This window comes from Populus alba, chromosome 5 (assembly GCF_005239225.2).
Source record: "Populus alba chromosome 5, ASM523922v2, whole genome shotgun sequence".
Taxonomy (NCBI): domain Eukaryota; kingdom Viridiplantae; phylum Streptophyta; class Magnoliopsida; order Malpighiales; family Salicaceae; genus Populus; species Populus alba.
Window position 1 is genome coordinate 9,091,342 of NC_133288.1, and position 22,133 is coordinate 9,113,474.

The following is a 22,133-nucleotide window of genomic DNA, read 5'->3' on the forward strand; positions in this document are numbered from 1 at the left end:
ATAACTTCCCATTTAACAAACTTCAACCTTTTTTCTTCATTCATATATTTTTCTACTGGTTACTTTTATCTTTTATTTAACAATAGTGTGGTTTTACAAAATTGATACTCAATAAATCATAAAATGGTATTTGAAATTATAAACACAATAGGCAATGCAAGATGGAAGAAATATTAAAAAATAATGGAAATAAAACATAGAAGAAAAACACAATCCATAGTTGGTTGCAATAATTACTTTCAATATTTTCTTTTTCTTTTTCTCACTTAACTATTTTTATTCGTAATCTAAACCTTTCACATTAAGTTCACTAAAAATTGAGTTTGATGTTTTGTTTTAATTGGCTTTATATAATACTCTCATAATGTTAATTATAAACTTAAATATTAAGTTATTGCTCTCTTTGACAAAAAAAGAGTAAATTATATTCATTCAAACCAATTAAAACTTTTCCGACCCAATTTTAAAATGTAAAAAATATTTAACCTTTTTTTTCTAATAAATAATATATTTATCTCAACTTTCCAACTCATTTTTTTATTGTAATCAATTGATTCTATTATTATTTATTGGTATATATAATTTTTAATTAATTTTATTCAACATATGTATAAACTTTTTGTAGTCCGACAATTTTTAATGGAAATTTTTTTTAACAAAGCCAACATGCTTTTTTGAATTGAGAAAAAAAATAATTTATCTTATAGTGTATTGTGGGGGAATCAAACTGTTTTAGCCCCTGCTTGTTTTTGCGTTTTTAAAATAGTTTTTTAAAAATTATTTTTTTTTATTTTTTTTTATTTTAAATTAATAGATTATGTAGTGTTTTCATATCATTTTTGATGTGTTGATATTAAAAATAATTTTAAAAAAAATAAAAAAAATCATTTTAATGTATTTTCGAGTAAAAACATACTTTGAAAAACAACAATAACCACACTCTCAAATGGTAAATTATTCTTATAAACACTCTTGTTTATTCATTAATTAAAACATTGATATGAAGCTTTTTTTTAAGAAAATTGTATATATTATATATGTTTTTTTACTAGTCTTAATAAAATTTTTTTGTGTATCCTGATAATTTTTCATTGAATTCAATTATGAAAAAATACATAATAAATTTATACTTATTTTCATTGAATAATTTTCTTCAATATAATATAATATAATATAATAGTATATAAACACAAATTAAAAGATTACAAAAAGAAGTCATGTATTATAACTGCTTAAGAAAATCTCATAAAAACATAAAATTATAATATTTATTTTATTTTTTCTGAATAAGATAAATAACAGAAAATAAAAAAAAGATAAAAATAAAAATAGCAACTATTTCAAAAAATTAGAAAATAATAAACAAAAGAAAAATAAAATAAAAATTATGGGGCTTGAAGCCAAGCCCTAGCACGAAAATCTAGGGTCACAACAAAAACATTTTCTTCTGTGTTACCATCAAAACTTAGGGTGTTTGCATTGAATTTGAGCATGCCTCTGTAAAATTGTTAAAAAACTTCAATTTCTCATTGTTTTCATCAAAATACACATTTAAACAATTCTATGGGCTTTATAGCCATAAATCTGAGCTAAGAAAAATCATTAATTAACAAAAAAAAAAAATCAACACAAAATTTAAATACACACTTTTTAGATCTAAAAATTTAAATCGTAATATTTTTATATTCCAAAGATAAAATGGTTATGAATTTTGATGTATAGGAATTTTTGGCAAGTTTCTTTCTTTTCTTTTCTATAAATATTTCTATTTTTATTTATTTATTTTTTCATTTGTTAAGAAAATCTGACGGTAGAAAATATTTATACAAAATCAATACCCAAGATTGTTCAGTGAAGGAGGAGTTTGATTTTTTTTAAAAAAATTAACAAGGATAAAGTTGAGAAAAAATTATTAAATTTTTCATCTTTGTCTTTGTCCCACATGCCCCCAAAAAATAGAAACATAAATTTCATTCATTTTGATCCCTAAAGACAGAGATAATTTTGAATTTTGTCCTCGTCTCCATTAACCAAACATGATATTTTTCTATCTTGTAAATGTCCATTACCTTAAGCTATGTTTATTGTATGTAAAATTTACCTTTGTGAAATATTTTCTTCACCTTCTAATATTTGACTCACTTTGAAAAAAATTGATCAATTAAAAATATTTTTGGTAAAAGTAAAAACAAAGTTGAATTAAATAAAAATAATGTCTAGATGAAAATATTTTTGTCATATATATCATATAGTTTTTGCCTTTTAGCATTATCTTTCATATATAACAAAATAATACATTTTTCATGTAAAATATATTAAAAAATAACAAGTTATTTTAGATAAAATCAATGAAAGTCACACAAAAGTTGAACAAGAAGAAAAGTTGACAAACTTCAAACAAAGGACTAGATTGAGAATTGTACGAAGAAGGATGGGACCCAATCGATACATATTATAGTTTTGGGACTCAAGCGATAAATTGTATACGATAGGGACTAAATGAGGTTCCTCTGTAGAAAATATTTAAATGACGTGGAGAATCATAAGCCGTTGATCTTATCTTTAAAGAAAGGACGGTTTAGATTCCATTAGCTGTAGCCAAACGTGTACCTAAAGTCAGATCGAAAAAACGAAAAAATGAAACACTTGACAGTCGGTTGAGACTTGAGAAGTCAAAACGCAACCTCGATAAAATTTATAAAGATCGTTTTAGAGAGAGAGTGTTTTTTGGAGAGAGAAAAGAAAATGATCGCAGACGGAGTGGAAAACGAAGAGAAATGGTTAGCGGCAGGGATCGCTGGCCTTCAACAAAACGCTTTTTACATGCATCGCGCTCTGGTAAAACCCTAACTTGTCACTTACATGTTTGTTTATAAAACTTGAGAGAAATTGATTAAATTAGTCTAAAATAGGGTGCAATTGAGTGAATTAATTGTTGAATTTTGGTTCAGGATTCGAATAATTTAAGAGATGCTTTGAAGTACTCAGCGCAGATGTTATCGGAGTTGCGGACTTCGAAGCTTTCTCCTCATAAGTATTATGAATTATGTAAGCAATTCAAATCTTCAAGATCTTGAGATCTATTGTTCAAGGATTGGAAGCGAGAGAAACTGTGCGTGATTTGTGTGTTTTTGTTATTGACTTCCTTAGATATGAGAGCATTTGATGAATTGAGGAAGCTGGAGATGTTTTTTAAAGAAGAGGCACGGCGTGGGTGTTCAATTATTGATTTGTATGAACTTGTGCAGCATGCTGGTAACATCTTGCCGAGATTGTAAGTGTCAATGTCACAATTGATCTGCTTTTGTATTTTGGTTAGTTTTTGATTGATGAACTGTCATTGAAAGCTTAGGGTTTCAGATGTTACTTGTTAAAATTACGCTGTTTAAATTGAATCTGTTGCTTAAACGATAAGAGAGAAGAGATGCAGTTTAAACATTAAGTCAAGGAGTTTCAGTAGTAGCTTGTTGCTAGTATGTGCTGGATACATGGGTTTCATGTGTATTTTTAATATGTTCCTCGATGCCTTTAAGGTTTATTCTGTTATCCTCCATGAATGAGTATATTAGCCAACAACAAACTCATTATTAGATTCTCCACAATGTGAAAATACTGGAGAGCTATAATTTGATAGATTTGCCTGATGTAGTTATATTGTTGATTTAGTTAGGAGGGGAAGTCCTTAAGCAGAAAATTATGCAATTCCTTTAAGTCCATATATAACAACTAAATTGATATCTTTAGATGAAGACCATCTGTTCTGTCTGTGCTGTTTCTTTAGTTTGCGTGTCTGATATTTTTGAAGTAGAAAATGTATTTTGTAAGTTTGAACATGAAAGGTAGCAGATATAGTTTGCAAGTGAGAACTTACAAGACTGAAAATGTTTACTGGAAATGACAATGAAGCTTCTCAATTGTAACTTCATAATTTCTCTTTTTGCGTCTGTGTGCTTATTGGTTTCTGCTAGCAGTGAGTATCTTTGATCATACCAGATCGTCCTCTTTTTAATGAACTCTGCCAAGCTATTTGGAGTCTGCTGCAAGGATACTTTTTTATTTTTTTATTTTTTTTTATTTCTGCTCTCACTATAGAGATGTCAGTCAGTCATGTAAATTATCAGTGTTTGTGTATGCATTTTTTTGTGCTTTACTGCAATCTTTTGTCCTTCCAGGTATCTCCTATGTACTGTAGGATCTGTATACATTAAATCTAAAGAAGCTCCAGCAAAAGATGTTCTTAAAGATCTTGTTGAAATGTGTCGCGGCATTCAGCATCCTGTACGTGGCCTCTTCTTAAGGAGTTACCTTTCCCAAGTCAGTAGGGATAAATTACCTGATATCGGTTCAGAGTATGAAGGGTAAGGATATGAGATGATCGTTATGGGTTCCATTTAATTTTAGGAGAAAGGCATTTATTTATGTGGTTATGGAGAGCAAGTTTGGTGGTCTGGAGACCATTGTGGCTGGTTGGGCTTGACTTTGATCAGGTCATAGCTAATACTTGGAAAGTGGATCTGCCTATCTGAGGTGATGGCTGGAGCCAGGGTGACCAGATCCTCAATGAACTATGCATCCATCTTTACTTGCATTGAGATTATACAAAATGAATAGCTCTATAAGTCTTTTTTTTGCTCTTATAATGGTGGCATCCAAACACTTTAATTCAAGTTACTGACCATAAGCTGATGGAAAGTATTCTTGTCAGCTTTGTTGTTTACCCACCTGTTGGTGGATTGGTTTTGGAACTGACTAAATGAGTTGCTTCCTGAACCCCTGCAGAGATGCTGACACGGTTGTGGATGCTGTGGAATTTGTTCTGCAAAATTTCACTGAGATGAACAAGCTATGGGTGCGAATGCAACACCAGGTTGGTTGAAATATATGTGACTACCTGCTCTCATGTTCAGCATGCATGTGCAATGCTTGCATGTCATAAAGGTAAAATGTATCATGAGGGCATGATTTCTGGTCATGCAGGTCTTATAGTGCTTATGAATCATTCATACTCTTAGCTGATCATGAGTTGAGGCTTGGTATCGGGCTTTCTGGTCTGCAGGGACCTGCCCGGGAAAAGGAGAAGCGGGAGAAAGAAAGGAGCGAGCTGCGTGATCTTGTAATGCCCGTGACCTGTAAATGGTTAATTTCACTGCAATACAACTTTGTGAAGTATGTGGTTGCAGTTTTAAAAAGCTTAGCATTTGTTCCCCTCATATGTTATTAGGTTGGCAAGAACCTGCATGTCCTCAGCCAGATAGAGGGTGTTGACCTTGACATGTACAAAGATACTGTGCTTCCCAGAGTTCTTGAACAGGCCTGACCTTTTCACTTTGATAAAATCTTGTATTTTGAGCTCGTGGATGGGATGCATGCTTGCCAACTATCCCAAACTGAACTCTGTTTTTCAATTGTTTTGATAGGTTGTCAATTGTAAAGATGAAATCGCTCAGTTCTATCTGATGGATTGCATAATTCAAGTCTTCCCTGATGAATATCATTTGCAAACTCTTGAGATATTGTTGGGTGCTTGCCCCCAACTTCAGGTGTGTAATTTTGTACTCATTGTTTCTATTTGACATGGTCACATGTTAGCTTGTTATTCTCCTTCGATATATTTGCTTAAATGCAACGATTAAAACTGCTTCTTTGTTTCCAACTTGTGTTTCTCAGCCATCTGTTGACATCAAGACAGTGTTATCTAGATTGATGGAGAGGCTATCAAATTACGCTGCTTCAAGCGCAGAAGTTTTACCTGAATTCTTGCAAGTAGAAGCCTTCTCCAAATTGAACAATGCCATAGGAAAGGTAAATCTAGTCTTACCAGCCCTTTTAGGTTGCTAGACCAGAAAAGGAGCAGAATTTGGCGACTTCATTTTTGAGAAGAGTACAGGATTCTATGATGCTGTCTCTGTGCTTAGCATTGTTGAAGTGCTGTTTTCCTGTTAAAAGTTTCCCATTTTGAAATCTCTACAAATTTCAGGAGATTTTGATGTTGCCTTTCAAAATGACAATTCTTATATTTGTTTTGACTCCATATGTTAAGTTACAGTGATTAGTCTATATAGCGTATGCTAAAACAATTGAAATATAGTAATACAAATGTGTTGATGCAGGTGATAGAAGCACAAGTGGATATGCCAATTTTTGGAGCTGTAACTCTATATTCATCTCTTCTTACATTTACTCTTCATGTTCACCCTGACCGGCTGGATTATGCTGATCAAGTGCTGGTATATATGACTCCCTAAAATGCTACTACATTGCAATTTACATCATGGTTTTGTAAAATTTATTTTATCATATACCAATTAGAGATATAACCACTTAACATTTCTGTTTTGTCCTCTATTGTTTTTCTGGTTAAGCCTTCAGAAAGTAGTTAAAGATGCATTGAACTAACTATACACGCACTATGCAACATCATATAATGGGGCTTGCTTTCTAACTGGGATGAATTTTTTACTTGACCCTAGAGAAGGCAGGATTTGTTTTCCTAGTAATCTGAAAAGAGAACTTTCAAGCACTGTAAGAAATTAAATTTGACAGGGAAAATCATGACTGGTTGGGACACAAATTTTTATGTATGAAAGGTTTATAGAATTTATACTCTGCTGCCTCTTTGGGCAGTGTTCAGCAGTCATTTTGGCTTGCAGAAATAGTCAATGAGTAATTTCATCAAAGAAATTAAGAAAGATCATGTGCATTGAAATTCCAATTATGCGAAACAGGTTGATTCTCTTAAAACTAATTTATTAAAACAAGAAACTATTTATATTATTTTGTTCCGCTGTATATTTTAACAGGTGAGCTGATTCTTTTGTTTGTTATTCAGGGAGCATGTGTTAAGAAACTATCCAGCAAAGGAAAGCTTGACGACAGCAAAGCCACAAAACAAATTGTTGCTCTTTTGAGTGCTCCATTAGAGAAATATAATGATATTGTCACTGCATTGAAGCTTTCAAACTATCCTCGTGTAATGGAATACCTTGATATTGAGACAAATAAAATTATGGCAACTGTTATAATTCAAAGTATTATGAAAAATAACACACACATCTCTACTGCTGACAAGGTATGTTTCTGTCCCTTGTGCATCCTAATCTTTCTAACATGCTCTGAATACTCAATCTTAGTTTAATTTTATTCTGTAGGTTGAGGCGTTATTTGAATTAATGACAGGGCTTATCAAGGATCTGGATGGGGCTGAAGAAGAGGTTATTTGAAATTACTTCACTTTTCATGTTATGAAATTTGTGCTGCAGAAGTTTTAAGAAAAATCAAACTTCTAATGCTGATAACCACATATGCTATGGTTGTTTCTTATTGCCATCCAGCTAACAGTATTTGCCTGTTCTCCTCTAATGTGCTCATGAAACTAAGCCTTTGAATTGTGTATTGTGATTATTGTTTTGTTCCTTTATCTTTAGGTTGATGAAGATGATTTCAAAGAGGAGCAGAATTCCGTTGCACGTCTTATTCAGATGCTGTACAATGACGATCAAGAGGAAATGTTTCAGGTACATGTTCGTTTCAAAATCTTCATGTCAGCTTTTTTCAAGAGTTAAATGGCTAGCACCTATTTTATTTTACTGAAGCAAATTGTGGGTGGTGATTAATCAGTAGAATGATTTCCGCCTAATTTTGTATTTTGGTTTTGAACTTTTCTTATATATTATATCCGCCCTAAATTGCAGATCATATGTACGGTGAAGAAGCATATCATGACAGGAGGACCAAAGCGCCTACCCTTCACAGTTCCCCCACTTGTGTTTTTGTCTCTCAAGGTTTGCTTTTGCCCAATGCTAACAACCTTGAAGTTGGCAAAATTGCTGCTGCACATTCTGGAATGAGAATGTCATTGTTCATCAGATTTGGCGTCTGACATGAATAATTGCTGGTCACATCACGTGAATCATGCTTTAATCTCTTTTCCAGTTTCCATAATTTGATGGCCCCCCTATCTTTTTCAACGAATGCCAATTTGGATTTCCAACTTATTCTCAGCCTTTTGTTTGTGGTGTACAGTTGGTAAGGAGACTTCAAGGCAGCAGCCAAGATCAGGAGGAAAACCCTTTTGGAGACGATTCATCAACTTCACCTAAGAAAATTTTCCAGCTCTTGAATCAGGTAGCGCTTCATTGAAAGTTGCCTATCATGTACATAGATTTGGTTAAATGATCATTCATTAGAATAGCTGACGATGTAATCCATTCCCTTACAGACAATTGAGGCTCTGTCAATTGTTCCAGCACCTGAATTGGCATTACGATTGTACTTGCAGTGTGCTGAGGTACATGAACTTGGCACTGCAGTTTACTTGGTATTTTAAATACTCTCAAGGACCATTTGATGAAGCTGCCTCTCTTACTTATTACTTTTTATTTCTAATTGAGCAGGCTGCCAATGACTGTGATCTAGAGCCTGTTGCATATGAATTTTTCACCCAAGCATATATTCTATACGAGGAAGAAGTCTCAGTGAGTTGATTTGATTCACATCTATATTCAACCTTTATATTGCTTTATTTAAAGTTGCAAAATCAGTAATGTTTTTTCTCGTGCATATTTGCTGCAACAGGATTCAAAAGCACAGGTGACGGCATTGCATTTAATAATAGGCACCCTTCAGAGGATGCATGTTTTTGGTGTAGAGAATAGGGATACTTTAACCCACAAGGCCACGGGGGTAAATCCTATAGCATTGTTTTGCTATAATTAAAGTTTTTCAAATCAGATTTTTGAAGCTATTTGTGTGAAGATGCTGATATGATACCTTGCTTGAGCAGTATTCGGCTAAGCTTTTAAAGAAGCCTGATCAGTGTAGAGCGGTTTATGGGTGTGCACATCTATTCTGGGTTGACGATCAGGATAACATGAAAGATGGAGAGAGGTGAGTCTCATGCTTTTAGTATTGGTAAAGCCCAATAGTGATTAAGGGGACATCAATATTCTAATATGTATCTTGTCATGATGTTGCCTTGGACAGGCTGGTTGCATGCTATTGTAGTATACAGTAGGAGAGGAAGTATTATGGCTGTATTTAACTTGACTAATTGTGGCAGTGGTGGGCTGCTTCTGAGTGCATTTTAAATCTTTTTCCTAATGGCTTATGTTTAATTTTCTCTCTACCTACTTATTTTGAACCAGGGTTCTGATTTGCCTGAAGCGTGCTTTGCGAATTGCAAATGCTGCTCAACAAATGTCCAATGCGGCGCGGGGTAACACTGGATCAGTGTTGCTCTTTGTTGAGATTCTGAACAAGTAATTCTTCTACTCCAATCAACTCATTTAATTTGTTTCTCTGTATTTTATCTTATGATCTTTGATAATGGAAATTCCAACCTTTCTTCTACATGAAGGTATCTTTACTTCTATGAGAAGGGAAACCCACAAATCACAGTGGCTGCAATCCAGAGCCTGATTGAATTGATTACAACTGAGATGCAAAGTGACAACAGTCCACCAGATCCTGCTGCTGATGCATTCTTAGCCAGCACACTTAGATACCTTCAGTTCCAGAAACAGAAAGGTGGTGCAATTAGTGAAAAATACGAGGCCATCAAGGTGTGAAAGAATGACCGGATGCCACGGACAACTTTCCATGCTATTGGTTTGAACGTGACTGCTGTTGATATTTTTGTGGAGTGAGCTGCAGATCTGGCATTCCTGGTGGTCTGAGGAGCTCGATGCGTCTAACGCCAGTTCAGTGTTGACACCATGTGTGCTTATAAGGTCTATTATGTTGCATAACCTGCTGATATTTATTGATTGTCAATGAAATTGACTCTTTAGCACAAAGTCAACCCTGTCAATTTTTTTCAGGTTTTGGTGAATGACACCGTCGTTATCTTTACAGAGCTGCATGACCTGTCCGTTTAGTTACATTTTTGCTAATAAGCATTCCATGATTAAGAACGCAGAGTAAACATCCTTGGACCTCTTTCTGGATATTGTTTCATTTCATTGAGAATAAGATTGGGAACGGATGCCTGATTGTAGACTCCCCCCAATCCCCCCCCCCCCAAAAAAAAAAAAAAAAAAAAACAAAGTGTAGCAGACAGTTTTGAGTTCTTAAAGTCTCATTTGCTTTCCACATCCGAGCTACAGCTTATTTTCGTCTCCTCTTTAGCTAAAAGCCTGGTTCAGGCATGCTAGATCTATCTTTTGCAATTTGCAAGGCAATGCAAGAATCTGGTATTGCTAGCTATTGTTTCAGCCCTCAGTTTCCTCATTAAGAGTAGCAAGATAATTCAAGCTAAAAATCTGCAACAAATAACCTAGGAATTGTAGTCGGTGATGGGATCCTGGGAGATACTACATCCATAAGCTCTTTATTAAAAATGCCTTCTATCGTATGTCATGAGGGATGGATGAAAAGGCATGTATTTTGATAAATTCTTGTTTGGAACAATGGAAGGAAACCCAAGCATCATCCACTTCAGCAGTCTTGACTTCCATCATATCCTTCCCGAATAGATGGATGGGTTCATATCCATCCTTTCATCACACCCTTTCCCATCTGGCTCAGTTGCAATTGTTTGCAGACAGCATATGGAGTTTCCACGCAAACCGCCGTGCATGTTTTAATTCCCGACAACCAAAGCAACCGTGTCGTTCAATGCCTGTTGCCTAGCTAGCTCCACCCCCCCTATTTTCACTCACTTGAGGATGTTTCTGATTACTATTCAACATCCAAGTAAAAGGTTGCAAGCACTGCTTATATTGATGGCAGGAATAGATTTTTACCAGAAACAAGCATGTGATGTCATAATAAACCAAAGCAAGATTGGCAACACAACATAACCAAGCTCTTACAGCAACACAGAGTCATAGATAGACTCCAAGCGCGGCGACGTTATCTTCCTAGTCGGGATGTTCCAGTCTATTAATACATAAAACATATTGAAACCGGGAGTAAAGAACAGGAGGAGAGCGATCATGTAATTCAATTCAACAATTAGAGATTCATAATAATCCAAAAAACCAATACCAAACCACCTGATGCTTCATAGATCCTAATTACTGTCAGGAAAGACAATAAATTAAGCTTATCAGAGAGAGAGCAATGGAAGTGGGGAAAGGAACATGGGTAGCACAGAGGCTCTTCACACCTATTACAATCACAATATAGAACAGGCCTTTTGTGCTTTGCTCTTCTTTTTCTTTTGCTTGGGAGGTTGAAGGACAACTCTGATGGCTGCGTCGAAAACTGCCTTCACATTCTGCACCCGCAAGATAACCGAATTTAAACTCCCTTATAATTTAATTTAGAAGACAATTTCTGCAGGAAAATATTTACACCTGCTGTGTTTTTGAACTGCATTCAATATAAGCAGGTGCACCAATCAGCTTCCTCAGCTCCTCTCCCTTTTAGATATTCAAAGACAACAACATTAATTGTTGGGTGGTTATAGGAAGAATTTGTCTGCTTTTTTTTTTTTTAAAAAAAATAAGGATGACAACAATTCATGTAAATGCTCAAAATGGGAGCAAATGAACAATCGGTCGGATTTTTACCTGAGCTGTAGTAATAGGCACAGCACCAGGGTGGTCAATGAAGAACTGCTTATCATCCCGAAGATCTGGCTCATTAAAAACCAGAAAAATAAAAAAGTCAGGGCTAACTTAAGAAATACACTTCTGATGTATATTCAGAAAATGTTGCATGAAATACAAATTTGCAAGGAAATGAAAATCACAAATTAAAGATAGACTACCTCATGACAAATCACAAATTAATGAATCTTTGTCGAAGGAAATACAGGCTCATATGAAATAATAGAAATGAAAGACACAGAAATTAGTAAAATTATGGGACAATAAGAAAGATATGCAGCTTGACAACTGACTTCTCCCCCCCTAGTACAGTAACACCCATCAATTTATTCACTTATAAGTTATACCCATTACATCCTCGTGAAAAGTTTTGACAAAATCAAGCTGCGACCATTGATCTTGAAGCAAATTGCATAAAGCAGAACTTTTAAGTATCATCCACCCATAGAAAGCGAGAGGATAAAAAATAAAACCGCATGTCAAAAGTAAATCCTTTTCCATATAGAGTTTCTAATGACATGTTGCTGCAGACAACACTCATTGGATATTGAGTGATGAACTTACTGAACAGCAACTTAAACAATATTACAGGCAATCATGCACAATAGACAATAAAAGCTTCTATTAACTATACTTGAGACGATGCTAAAAAAGTAGCAAACAGCAGCAGAAACCCCATTAGAGAAGAAAAGTTACCTAGTTTTGTTCCAACAAGAACTATTGGGACACCAGGTGCATAATGCTTCAACTCTGGAATCCACTGGAAAAGAAGCCAAGTGTGAAATCATCAACATGTTTTTTTTTTTTTAATCACCAGGAATAGTTTATCTATGATTGGAAAAAAAAAAAAAAAATACAGCATCTTGTGCCATCTAATTTCCAACCTTCTTAGAAACATTTTCGTAACTGGCCTTGCTAATGAGAGAGAATGCCAGTATGAAAACATCTGCCCCACGATAACTCAATGGTCTTAATCTATTATAATCCTCTTGCCCTGATACAACAAAAAACAAAGTCAGGTCCAAGCATAAACACACATCAAAAATAAAATATAGGGGTAAGAACACACAAAGTACATGAAAATATATGAAGATCTATGCAGATTTACCAGCTGTATCCCACAACCCCAGGTTAACAGTAGCACCATTGACGACCACGTTTGCACTGAAATTGTCAAAAACCGTTGGCACATAATCCTGTTTATCACAACAACGAAAAGAAAATACGTCAATTGCATTACATTCAATAATACTCACTTGCAAAGGGTTTGATTGAATCCCATGAAAATAAAACCAAAAGAACGGAATTTTGTGCCACGTGAAATGGAGAGGAAAAATAAGAAGAATAATTTGGATAGATAACCCCATTTCTTTATTGACAAATCAAAACTTTCATAATAATAATCTTAACACCTTTTTTGGAAGATCCATCTTTGATCAATCCATTATTGGAAACAGAGCAGCAACACGACAGTGATCTTAATCTCCCATGATTGTTTATCAGCAAAATGAATCAAAACACTACCCTTAAATGGAAATGAAATGGATTCCATTCCACCAAAATTCAGAAAACCCACATCCCAATTCAGCATCACACTTACAATGAAAATAGAAACAAAACGAAACCCATTTATCATTTCCACCAGAACTCAAGAACCCACATCCCAATTTTTCACAGAAATAATAATAAATAAATAAAACAGAGAGACACACACAAAAGACACAGAAATAGAAAGGGGGAATTTGAATTACCGTAGGGAAGGTGTTGCTGGTGTATGAAATCAAGAGACAAGTTTTACCAACAGCTCCATCTCCTACCGTCACACACTTTATAAACCTTGATGCACTCATTTCTCTTTCTTTTCTGATTGATTATGGAAAATCTTAAAATAGCTTTAAAAGAGAAGCAAAAGCCTCAGATCTTCACCACCCGAGGACAAAACACCCTCTCCCTCCTGATCACACACACAAATCCCAGCACCTCCACGCCATCACCATCAGTTCATTAAGAAGAAGAAAGAAACCCAAAAGCGTAAAACCAAGACACGTAAAAGAAGATGAAATGAAGAGACCGAAAGAGCTTTTCTTTTGTTTTGATGTATGGATGGGTTACCAAGAGACAAGGGAGAAAAAAGTGATATGAGAGGGAATGTTTAGGTGGCCGAGAAATTATGCAGTTGAAGCGTTCATAAGTTGAGAAGGTCAGGAGGAGGAGGTGAGAAACCAAAATCTTGGCCAACTCAACAAACACAACAAAAAACAGACAAAAACCTGTCCTCCCGATTCTTTTGGTGTATTCCTTTCCTTTTTTCCTTAGAAAAATACGCATTAAAAAACGGAACTCTCTCTTACCTATCCTCGTACGTAAGGTATGCCACTCATTACCTGAAGAAATAATAAAATGAGGCTTTCATGATTGGTTATAAATTTATTTTTTAGAAATTATTAATTTAAATTTTATAAATTTTAAAATTATTAAAAATTTACATAAACTGCTTCATTTTTTTTTTTTTTAAAATCAATATTCACCCCCTTAAGAATCTATGTACGATAATATACTTCTCTTTAGTTGCTCCCTGCAATAATAATAATAATAATAAAAAAGAGCGTGAGATTAAGTAGTAAGGGATTTATTTTTCCTGTAATTTCAAGTTTAAATTTTATAATTGTTAATATAATAATTAATAAAAATTTATATAACTATTAATTTTAAAATTTATAAAATTAGTTGAAGTTTACACAAATTAGTTCAAAATTCTTATTATTAATAATAATAATAAAAAAAGAGATAATGTATGGTGTCCTTACATCACCCACTTACGAGGATACATGTAATAATTTCTCAATTTTTGAGATTCCTTCTATCCTATACTTCCTAAAAGTCCAATCCCTGAACTCATAATCTCTTTTTTGTTTATGTTGATGTGGCCACATACTTTTTGCATAACCTGATACAGCGTTCGTTGGTGATAAAATCAGCATCTTAATCTCGACCAGAGTGAGTTTATTAGGCGTCTTGTAATGGGACACATGTTTCTGACAGTTTGAGTCTGCTATGCATGAATCTTGACAGTTACATCATCAATTAGGCGTCTTGTAATAGCTTTTTTTTTTTTCTTTTAATATTAATGTGAGTATTAAATTAATTTAGGTGTATATCAATTAATTTAATAAATTTTAAAATTAATAATTATATAAATTTTTAATAATTATTATATTACCAATTATAAAACCCGAACTTAAAATCACTGAAAAAACAAATTTTTTAACTCTAAATTTTTGTCACAGAACCATCTACTATCTACTATATGGTTGTAATAGCTTTTTCTTTAGAGAGAGAGAGAGAGAGAGAGTTGATGGATTGAAGATTAAAATTGGCATTTATCTTAAGTGGGTGGCAGTTAATGACATGAACAGCTTAATTATATATATTATCACTAGGAGTTATTCAACCTCCCGACCTACATCATCACAACTGATACTTGTGTCATTTTCAGTTTTCACCAAATTGCTTTGTTAGAGCAGTTGTGCAGTAGCCCTTCAAGAACCAAAAGTCTTCATTTTCAGGTGGTTCGAGCAGCGTCATTCCTCTTCTCGTGGTCCACATATCCTAGGGCCATTCCCAACCCTTTTGAAATATATCATCGCTAATGAAAATTATTCATAATCTCTTAATCTAGATGACCGGGATGCGTCAGCAAAATGCCAACAATGGCTTTAATAATTTCTTTTTTAACTTCACCTTCTATTTTTGCACCAACTAAAAGAGAAAATCACTGCCCCGCCAATTTCGAATCTCAGGTATTGACTTTAGTTAAAAAAACTTGTCAACATCTCCGACATGTGCTCTTATGCCTCTCCTGTTTTGCTGGACAACCTTGTGTTCTTTCACATTCATTTCATGGACCATGCTGTGATTACAGTTGTAGATGACGTGAAACCAGCCGCAAAGAAATTGTGGAGGTTTGCTTTGCGAGCTATGTCAATCCATCTTATCTGGTGCTTGTGGAATTAGCTACACTGATGGTAGCTGTACCGCAAGCAATAGCAAGAAAATCGTGTTCTTGCGGCTTTGCACAGGCCTAAACAATTTGAGGCGTGATGATTCCTGTTTCTTTAATTAACTGCTGTCTACAGCCTTACTATATTCTGATTTCTTTTAACAATTTGATGCTTTCAGCAGTGATTTTTCTCACCTACCATCCACTCCTTCACGTACTTGAAATGGGAATTTAGTTCAGAGTAGAATTGAACGCAAGAGATCCATTGTTTCATTAGAGACAAGTTATAGCTTGTGAAACAGAGGCCTGATCTTGATGCTGCATTGCAAGCTAGAACCCTTAATTTGGTATCGCCATCTGACATACGTAGAAGAATCCAAGGATGTAGTTGATGAAGAACCAGAAGGTTTGAAGCAGATGAACTATTCCTGGCCTCAACCAATCACCATCCCTTACCAGCCATGTAGTGCTTTCCTCACATCTTCAGATACAACAGTTTTCTTGAATCTTGCACCCCTCTGCAACAAACCTATGTGGAACCGAGAGATCGAAATATTGGAAGCACAATAAGTCAAGAAGATGAAGAGGTCAGCCTGTGAGGAATGTAATCAAGCTGGACGAGAATTGTGCGACCACCCTGCAGTCACAAAAAAAGAATATTTGTTGATTACAATCTTTGGATCACAAGGTCAAAGAATATTTCTGAGATAATTATATGCCAGAAGTCTAGCGGATAATAACGTAGATCTCATTGTCCAAACAAAAAAAGAGGGGAAGAATCAGTAAAGTACATGGTTTTGAGATTACCTGACATACAAGAGCTCTGTTCTGGCTCCATGGATTCAGGTAGGGTGAAAACTAAGGTCCATACCTGCCAAACAAGAACTCTGTATAATAAATAAAATTATTACACTGATATTAAAAAAAAACTATCCAATTATATCGTACTTTTTTCAAATAAGATTAAAGATTTTTATAATAATTTATTTTATTATTTCTCAATGTAAATTTTTATATAATTTTTTAAAATCAATTATTCTTTTATTTTTTTTTCATATTATTGCATAGAAACTATCACCACGTAATGTTTTTTTGTTTTTTGATTGAATGTTTATTCTTAAATGATGATGGGTTTTTATTTAAAAAACCAAGCTTTTAATAAATAAATAAAAACACGTTTTTATCAAAATAAAATACATGAATAAAAAAAGGGGTTTTGGCTAAAGAAACACATTTTTTCCTCTTTAATTTAAATGATTTAAAATGTTTATTTTAATAGTGATAAATCTTTATTTAATAAACCATGCTACAAGCTAAGGCTTGTAGCTCTTTACATTCCAGGTGTTTCTAACACTCCCTGAACACTTTCATTGAAGACCTTGCTGGGTTAAGTGATTTGATTTTGACCTCCTTCAAGTCACCTCATGTTTTCACTTGCAGGTTAGCCTTGCTCTGCCCGTTTCAAGTCCTCAAAACACAAGGCATGATCTTCTCTGTGGTTAAACCAGGCGAGGACAAACAGAGAGGGGAAAGGAAAGAAAATAAGAATCAGCTTTATTACTTGGTGACAAATTTCTAATATTACAACTTGTCAGTCTGCCGCCTACGGCCACCACGGTAAAGCATACAGGCAAGCCCTTTAAAATACACGCCACATCTGGTGGTACATCAATCATATGCAGCTGGGCCCAGAACCCGGCGAGAACGGGAATCATGATTTGCAAAACGCGCGAAGTGTATCGTCGAGGGCCTTCCTATCATAATCACCGGTGAACACACAATTACCCAGGGAGCCTTTCAAAAGGATAAGCCTTAGCAACCCATCTGCTACCTTCTTATCGACCTGCCAAAGGATAAGAATACAGACACTTTAGCGATGAGAGAAACTAAAATGAACTTGTCCTTGCAGTGACATTTAACTCCCTTACCGCCATCACAGACTTGAACATTTCCACGGTGATGGTATCTGGTGGAGCAGTGGGTAGCTTCGCCTGTTGTAAGATGTTGTGGACACGCTTCACAAGCAGATCATCAATCCAACCAAGGCGGTATGACATGTCAACAGCCATGACCTGAATGCATGCACCCAAACAAGATAAGCATAAGCAAAGAGAAGTAGTGATTGGTGCATAATAGTGGAAGATAAGAAACGGTCAGGCAAAATCAATACCATGCCAGCTGCAACAGCTTCTCCATGGAGCCACACACCATATCCAAATCCTGTTTCTATTGCCTGGGAAAAAATAGGCCCACAGGAAACCATTAAAAAGTGAGGGCTTTTTTGGCCATGAACATGAACGAACTAGTTCATGATAATAGAAAAGCACTATATGACAGCAAGCTCACAAACAAAACTTAGTTTAAATCTAAGGAAGGATTGTAAACCCCTCCCCCACCAACACACAAAAACACAAAAGAAAGAGCATAAACAAGATGAGAAAAGAGTGCTATTATATGGACAAACTAAAAAAGTCTAATGAGACATTTGCTAGATAGATTGGGTGTCTAGCATTAGGTTCACAATTTCACAAGTGAGCTGCAAATCAACACCATGGCAGCAACTTGGCAATTTTCTTTACGACTCAAAACTAATAATTTGACAAACCACACTTATCACCCAGCATGTGAGTAATGCAACCTCTCTCTCACACACTCACAAACATAAACATAAGCATGCATCAGATATGTAATCACAAAATGTGTCAATTGCACAAACGAGAACTTACATGGCCAAATGTGTGACCCAAGTTCAAAGTTGCCCTTAGTCCACTTTCCTTCTCATCCAAGGATACAACCTCAGCCTTATTTTCACATGAACGCTTGATGGCATAAGCCATGGCACTTGGATCCCTGCAGTCGGCAAAGTCCGAAAACAAAAACATGCAAGGGTAAAGCCTCATGAAATGTAACATTTTTACTCTAATTACCTCCAAAGGCAATCAAATTCAATCAAGATGGTGCACAATCAATATCTAGGCAGCTCAGATTTAATTAAACGCATTCCGAAGACCAAAAATTAGACTCAATAGTTTGAATTCCATGTCAAGTTATTCCTGTTAGTGCAAACACAAGAATTCAACTTGCAGGGGTCTCAAAACCTAATCAATGTTCTATGATAAGCATTGAATACCTTGCCATCAAAGCCGCCATATTCTTTTCCTGCCACTCAAAAAACACTGCATCTCTAATAAGCCCATATTTAATAACCTCTGCAAGCCCTGATGCCAATTCCCTATCTGGCAAGGTATTAAGCGTGTCAGTATCTATCAACACACATTGAGGTTGATAAAATGCACCGATCAAGTTCTTCCCGAGTGGGTGGTTAATCCCAGTTTTGCCTCCAACAGAAGAGTCCACCTAAGAAATAAACAATTCAGAACAAAAAAATAAAACAAGTGTAATCCGCATTTAACACATCACAACCCAAAAGAACCCGTTAAAAAAAAAACCTTTAAACATTAAAAGCCAACCTGTGCCATAACAGTTGTAGGAATCTGAATAAAGTTGACACCTCGAAGAAAAGATGCCGCTGCATATCCACACATATCACCAATCACACCACCTCCAAGCGCAACAAACGTACACCTCCTGTCCAACCTTGACTCAATTGCTTTATCAAACACTTTCATAAGCGTTTCCTATCAAACAAAAACAAAAACACACATTTCAACTTTATCCCACCTAACATAGAAAAACGTACACATACAGGAACAAAAGTTCAAAACCAATTCATTAAATTTTTCCTTTTCTTCTTAACAAAAGATTAAATCACAGTCAAACACATTCTAGCAGAATTACTCATTGCGCATCTGCATTTCAATGAATTCAATCCGAAGTACTTAGAAGTTTTTTTAAAAAAGATTCTTTTTGTTTTTACCTTCTTCTACCTATCGGCTAAATCTCAGTCGACATCAATGCAACAAGATTTAAATTTTACTTGCAATATCCAATCGCCTATTTAAGTTTCTTAAATATTACACTCACCATATTCTTGTACTTTTCACCATCAGGTAGAATCACACTGTCAACAGAAACATTAGGATTCCCTCTTGTTAGAGCATCAACAACTTTATCAAGATACAAAGGAGCCACAGTACTGTTAGTAACAACAAGAACTCTCTTCCCATGGACATGTCTTTGAAGCAACTCGGGTTGATCCAATAGCCCCGATCCAATATAAATCGGGTAACTCCGATTACCCAAATCAACTTCCACTATTGTAGGCAAAGCTTTCTCTTTCGAGCTCGCTTCCATCACTGAAGCTGTACTTGCACGGATTGTTGACAAAGCTCTAATTCGGTTGTTCGGGTTTGTTAAAGAGATTCCGACCCGGTTTAATTTTGGGTTTTGGTTACGGAACCGGAGGTAGAAATCGGGGAGGGACTTGGGTTTTGAGAGAGACGAGGGGTTGTGGGTGGTGGGGAGAGAGAGGGAGATGGTGTTGGCCGTGGAAGTCATGAGTTTGGATGCGGATCCGGGTTTGGGTTAGAGAGGGAGAGAGGTTTGCGGGCGTGCAGATTCGTGAAAGTGTGTGGGTTTGGTGAGTCATGGTGAGAGTTTGAAGAGAGAGAGAAGAGAGGACAGGAGTAGGGTAGGTAGGCGAAGTGCCAAAGGGAGATGTTGGTTGGTGGATTGGAGATTGTGGCTTGGAAATTGTCACATGCCACCTCTAATAATTTGAATTAATTGTAATGTTTTTTTTTTTTTTAAATGGAAATAACATAATAAATTTAAAAATTTGAGGAATGAAAAAAATTTAATGAAATGGTATAGTTTGACCTTATTATATTTCTGAAATGTAACGACTGCATGTTGTATTTTTGAAACATGATATCAACTAAATATTGTGTTTTTAAAACGCGACAACTTAAAAATGTTATGCATTTTATTAACACAATATCAATTAAAATTTAAATAAATCGAACATTAGTCACATGCAGACATTGTTTCTCTCTCATAAAATAAAATCACTAACACCCTTAATTCCTTTCCAAATAAACCTATTAATCACTTGGATTTTGCTTTTAAAATAACTAAAAATCAAACCCATCCTAGTCTCTAAGCATCATTTGAAGTTTTTGTATTAAATATTAATTGTTCCCTTTGTTGCAGCCATTATTGCTACCCCAACCCTTCTTTTAGTCCTATAAGCAAGGTAAACATACTATATTACTATTAAATTATATTTGTTTTGGTTGAAATCAAATAATTATTTATGATGAATTCAGAGTTTATTGAATTCAATGATAAAATAGTTAATAATACAATCAATTAGGGTTTATTTGATATAGTTGAACATGAAAATAAATTAAATTAATTATGTGTTGTGTTAATTTAGGTTAAGTTACCGAATTAAAGATTTTGTGTATATTTTTGAAATCGATTAATAATGTAGTTAAATACACACACGTTCATGTAATAGAGTATAAATGAAGTTAAATTATGAAAAATTACAAGTTCCATTGAATTATTGATGAATTTAATATTTTTTTTGAATTATATTAATTTTCTATGAATTTGCATTTGATTTAATGCAATTGTGCATGAAAACATCAATTGATAATGTATCATCAATTATGTTTAATTTTTTATAAAGTTTGTTTTAACGTTAAATTTTGAGAGGTTGATTGAATTTGCTATAAATTTTTCAATTGGAGTTGAGATAGTGCAATTTAGTTAAAATCACGTTCAATATACTAGAATCTAATTTTTTTATTTTATAGAATGTCTAATAAAATATTTATGCTATGTCATTATAATGACAATATTATTCTTGAAGTGAACAATAGTATCACATATAATGGTAGGAGATATTAATGTTGAAATAACATAGAGGGTCAAATAAGTGAACATCAATATTATCCTGTGCTGATTGTGTGTAATGATAGTTTTAAGACAATGAATGATCATTTCATTCAAAGTGGTTTGAAAACGATGATATTGCGTGTAAGTAGTTGATCAAAATCTATATATATGTGTCTCAACTTTTGCTAGATCTTCAAATTCAGTTGGTAAAGATAAAAATAGTTTATTATCAGATGATTTGCTACAAATAATATATGATACTATGTTTGACAATCCTTTTGCTTATCAACATAGATTTGACTATTTTGAGCCTAGTGATAATGAAGATGATGTTAATGATGATGATGGTGTTGATCATGTTATTCCTTATGTTCCTAAATTGAAAGATGTTTCTAGGTCTAGTTTTGTTGTTTCATATGATGAAGCACATAGTCATAGACATATGTTAGGAGGGTCTGATTTGGAGGTTGGTCAAACATTTAGTAGTAAAAATGAATTGATTAATGTTGTTAAATGATGACATATTGCACACTTAGTTGAATATCGAGTTCAACGGTCGAAATCTATATTTGTTTAATTACAATGTGTATAAGCATCGGAATGTAAGTGGGACTTACGTGGGGAATATCATAAAAGGTTAGATTCATTTGAAATAACAAAGTTAAAAGGACTACGCACATTTGTTTCGACCAAGACCTCCATCAACTTGATACAAATTTTATTACTAGTACTATATCAACCCTTGTAATGAATAATATTTTAATAATGGTTGCAAG

The 22,133-nt window shown here is 34.4% G+C and overlaps 3 protein-coding genes across 4 annotated transcripts; 1 reads left to right on the forward strand and 2 right to left on the reverse strand.

Annotated features, from left to right (window-relative positions):
• The first annotated feature begins 2,647 nt into the window (after positions 1 to 2,647).
• Positions 2,648 to 9,853, forward strand: LOC118029872 (vacuolar protein sorting-associated protein 35A). 2 transcript variants are annotated; one of them, XR_004684234.2, is made up of 22 exons: positions 2,648 to 2,838; positions 2,952 to 3,048; positions 3,151 to 3,274; positions 4,173 to 4,358; positions 4,780 to 4,867; positions 5,057 to 5,113; positions 5,222 to 5,311; positions 5,418 to 5,540; positions 5,668 to 5,802; positions 6,111 to 6,227; positions 6,830 to 7,069; positions 7,149 to 7,211; positions 7,425 to 7,514; positions 7,692 to 7,781; positions 8,023 to 8,124; positions 8,219 to 8,287; positions 8,394 to 8,474; positions 8,575 to 8,682; positions 8,783 to 8,886; positions 9,144 to 9,257; positions 9,356 to 9,728; positions 9,819 to 9,853. XR_004684234.2 is itself a non-coding variant. In XM_035033828.2 (21 exons), the coding sequence occupies exons 1-21, from the start codon at positions 2,746 to 2,748 to the stop codon at positions 9,564 to 9,566; spliced, it is 2,382 nt and encodes a 793-aa protein (XP_034889719.1). In that variant the 5' UTR covers positions 2,648 to 2,745; the 3' UTR covers positions 9,567 to 9,853. The 2 variants fall into 2 exon arrangements, 1 of the variants encoding a protein (XP_034889719.1); XM_035033828.2 differs by having other exon boundaries at positions 9,356 to 9,853.
• Positions 9,854 to 10,937: 1,084 nt separating this feature from the next.
• Positions 10,938 to 13,906, reverse strand: LOC118029873 (rac-like GTP-binding protein RHO1). Its single transcript, XM_035033830.2, has 7 exons — positions 13,304 to 13,906; positions 12,661 to 12,748; positions 12,437 to 12,546; positions 12,249 to 12,312; positions 11,514 to 11,578; positions 11,298 to 11,363; positions 10,938 to 11,218 (listed from the first exon to the last, which is right to left on the reverse strand). The coding sequence occupies exons 1-7, from the start codon at positions 13,400 to 13,402 to the stop codon at positions 11,117 to 11,119; spliced, it is 594 nt and encodes a 197-aa protein (XP_034889721.1). The 5' UTR covers positions 13,403 to 13,906; the 3' UTR covers positions 10,938 to 11,116.
• A 3,178-nt stretch (positions 13,907 to 17,084) lies between these two features.
• LOC118029870 (3-dehydroquinate synthase, chloroplastic) lies at positions 17,085 to 20,188 on the reverse strand. Its single transcript, XM_035033827.2, has 7 exons — positions 19,537 to 20,188; positions 19,023 to 19,190; positions 18,683 to 18,909; positions 18,279 to 18,402; positions 17,723 to 17,785; positions 17,481 to 17,624; positions 17,085 to 17,395 (listed from the first exon to the last, which is right to left on the reverse strand). The coding sequence occupies exons 1-7, from the start codon at positions 20,008 to 20,010 to the stop codon at positions 17,264 to 17,266; spliced, it is 1,332 nt and encodes a 443-aa protein (XP_034889718.1). The 5' UTR covers positions 20,011 to 20,188; the 3' UTR covers positions 17,085 to 17,263.
• Between the last annotated feature and the right edge of the window lie 1,945 nt (positions 20,189 to 22,133).

Coding starts and splice junctions, on each gene's coding strand:
- LOC118029872 (XM_035033828.2), top strand. CDS start 2,746: ATGATCGCAGACGGAGTGGAAAACGAAGAGAAATGGTTAGCGGCAGGG. Junction 3,049..3,150: donor TCATAAGTATTATGAATTAT/GTAAGCAATTCA, acceptor TGACTTCCTTAG/ATATGAGAGCATTTGATGAA. Junction 3,275..4,172: donor GGTAACATCTTGCCGAGATT/GTAAGTGTCAAT, acceptor TTGTCCTTCCAG/GTATCTCCTATGTACTGTAG.
- LOC118029870 (XM_035033827.2), bottom strand. CDS start 20,010: ATGACTTCCACGGCCAACACCATCTCCCTCTCTCTCCCCACCACCCAC. Junction 17,786..18,278: donor TGGGTCACACATTTGGCCAT/GTAAGTTCTCGT, acceptor ATTTTTTCCCAG/GCAATAGAAACAGGATTTGG. Junction 17,396..17,480: donor TGTTCAAGTCTGTGATGGCG/GTAAGGGAGTTA, acceptor ATCCTTTGGCAG/GTCGATAAGAAGGTAGCAGA.
- LOC118029873 (XM_035033830.2), bottom strand. CDS start 13,402: ATGAGTGCATCAAGGTTTATAAAGTGTGTGACGGTAGGAGATGGAGCT. Junction 12,313..12,436: donor ACGAAAATGTTTCTAAGAAG/GTTGGAAATTAG, acceptor CTTCTTTTCCAG/TGGATTCCAGAGTTGAAGCA. Junction 11,219..11,297: donor GCAGTTCAAAAACACAGCAG/GTGTAAATATTT, acceptor TTGCGGGTGCAG/AATGTGAAGGCAGTTTTCGA.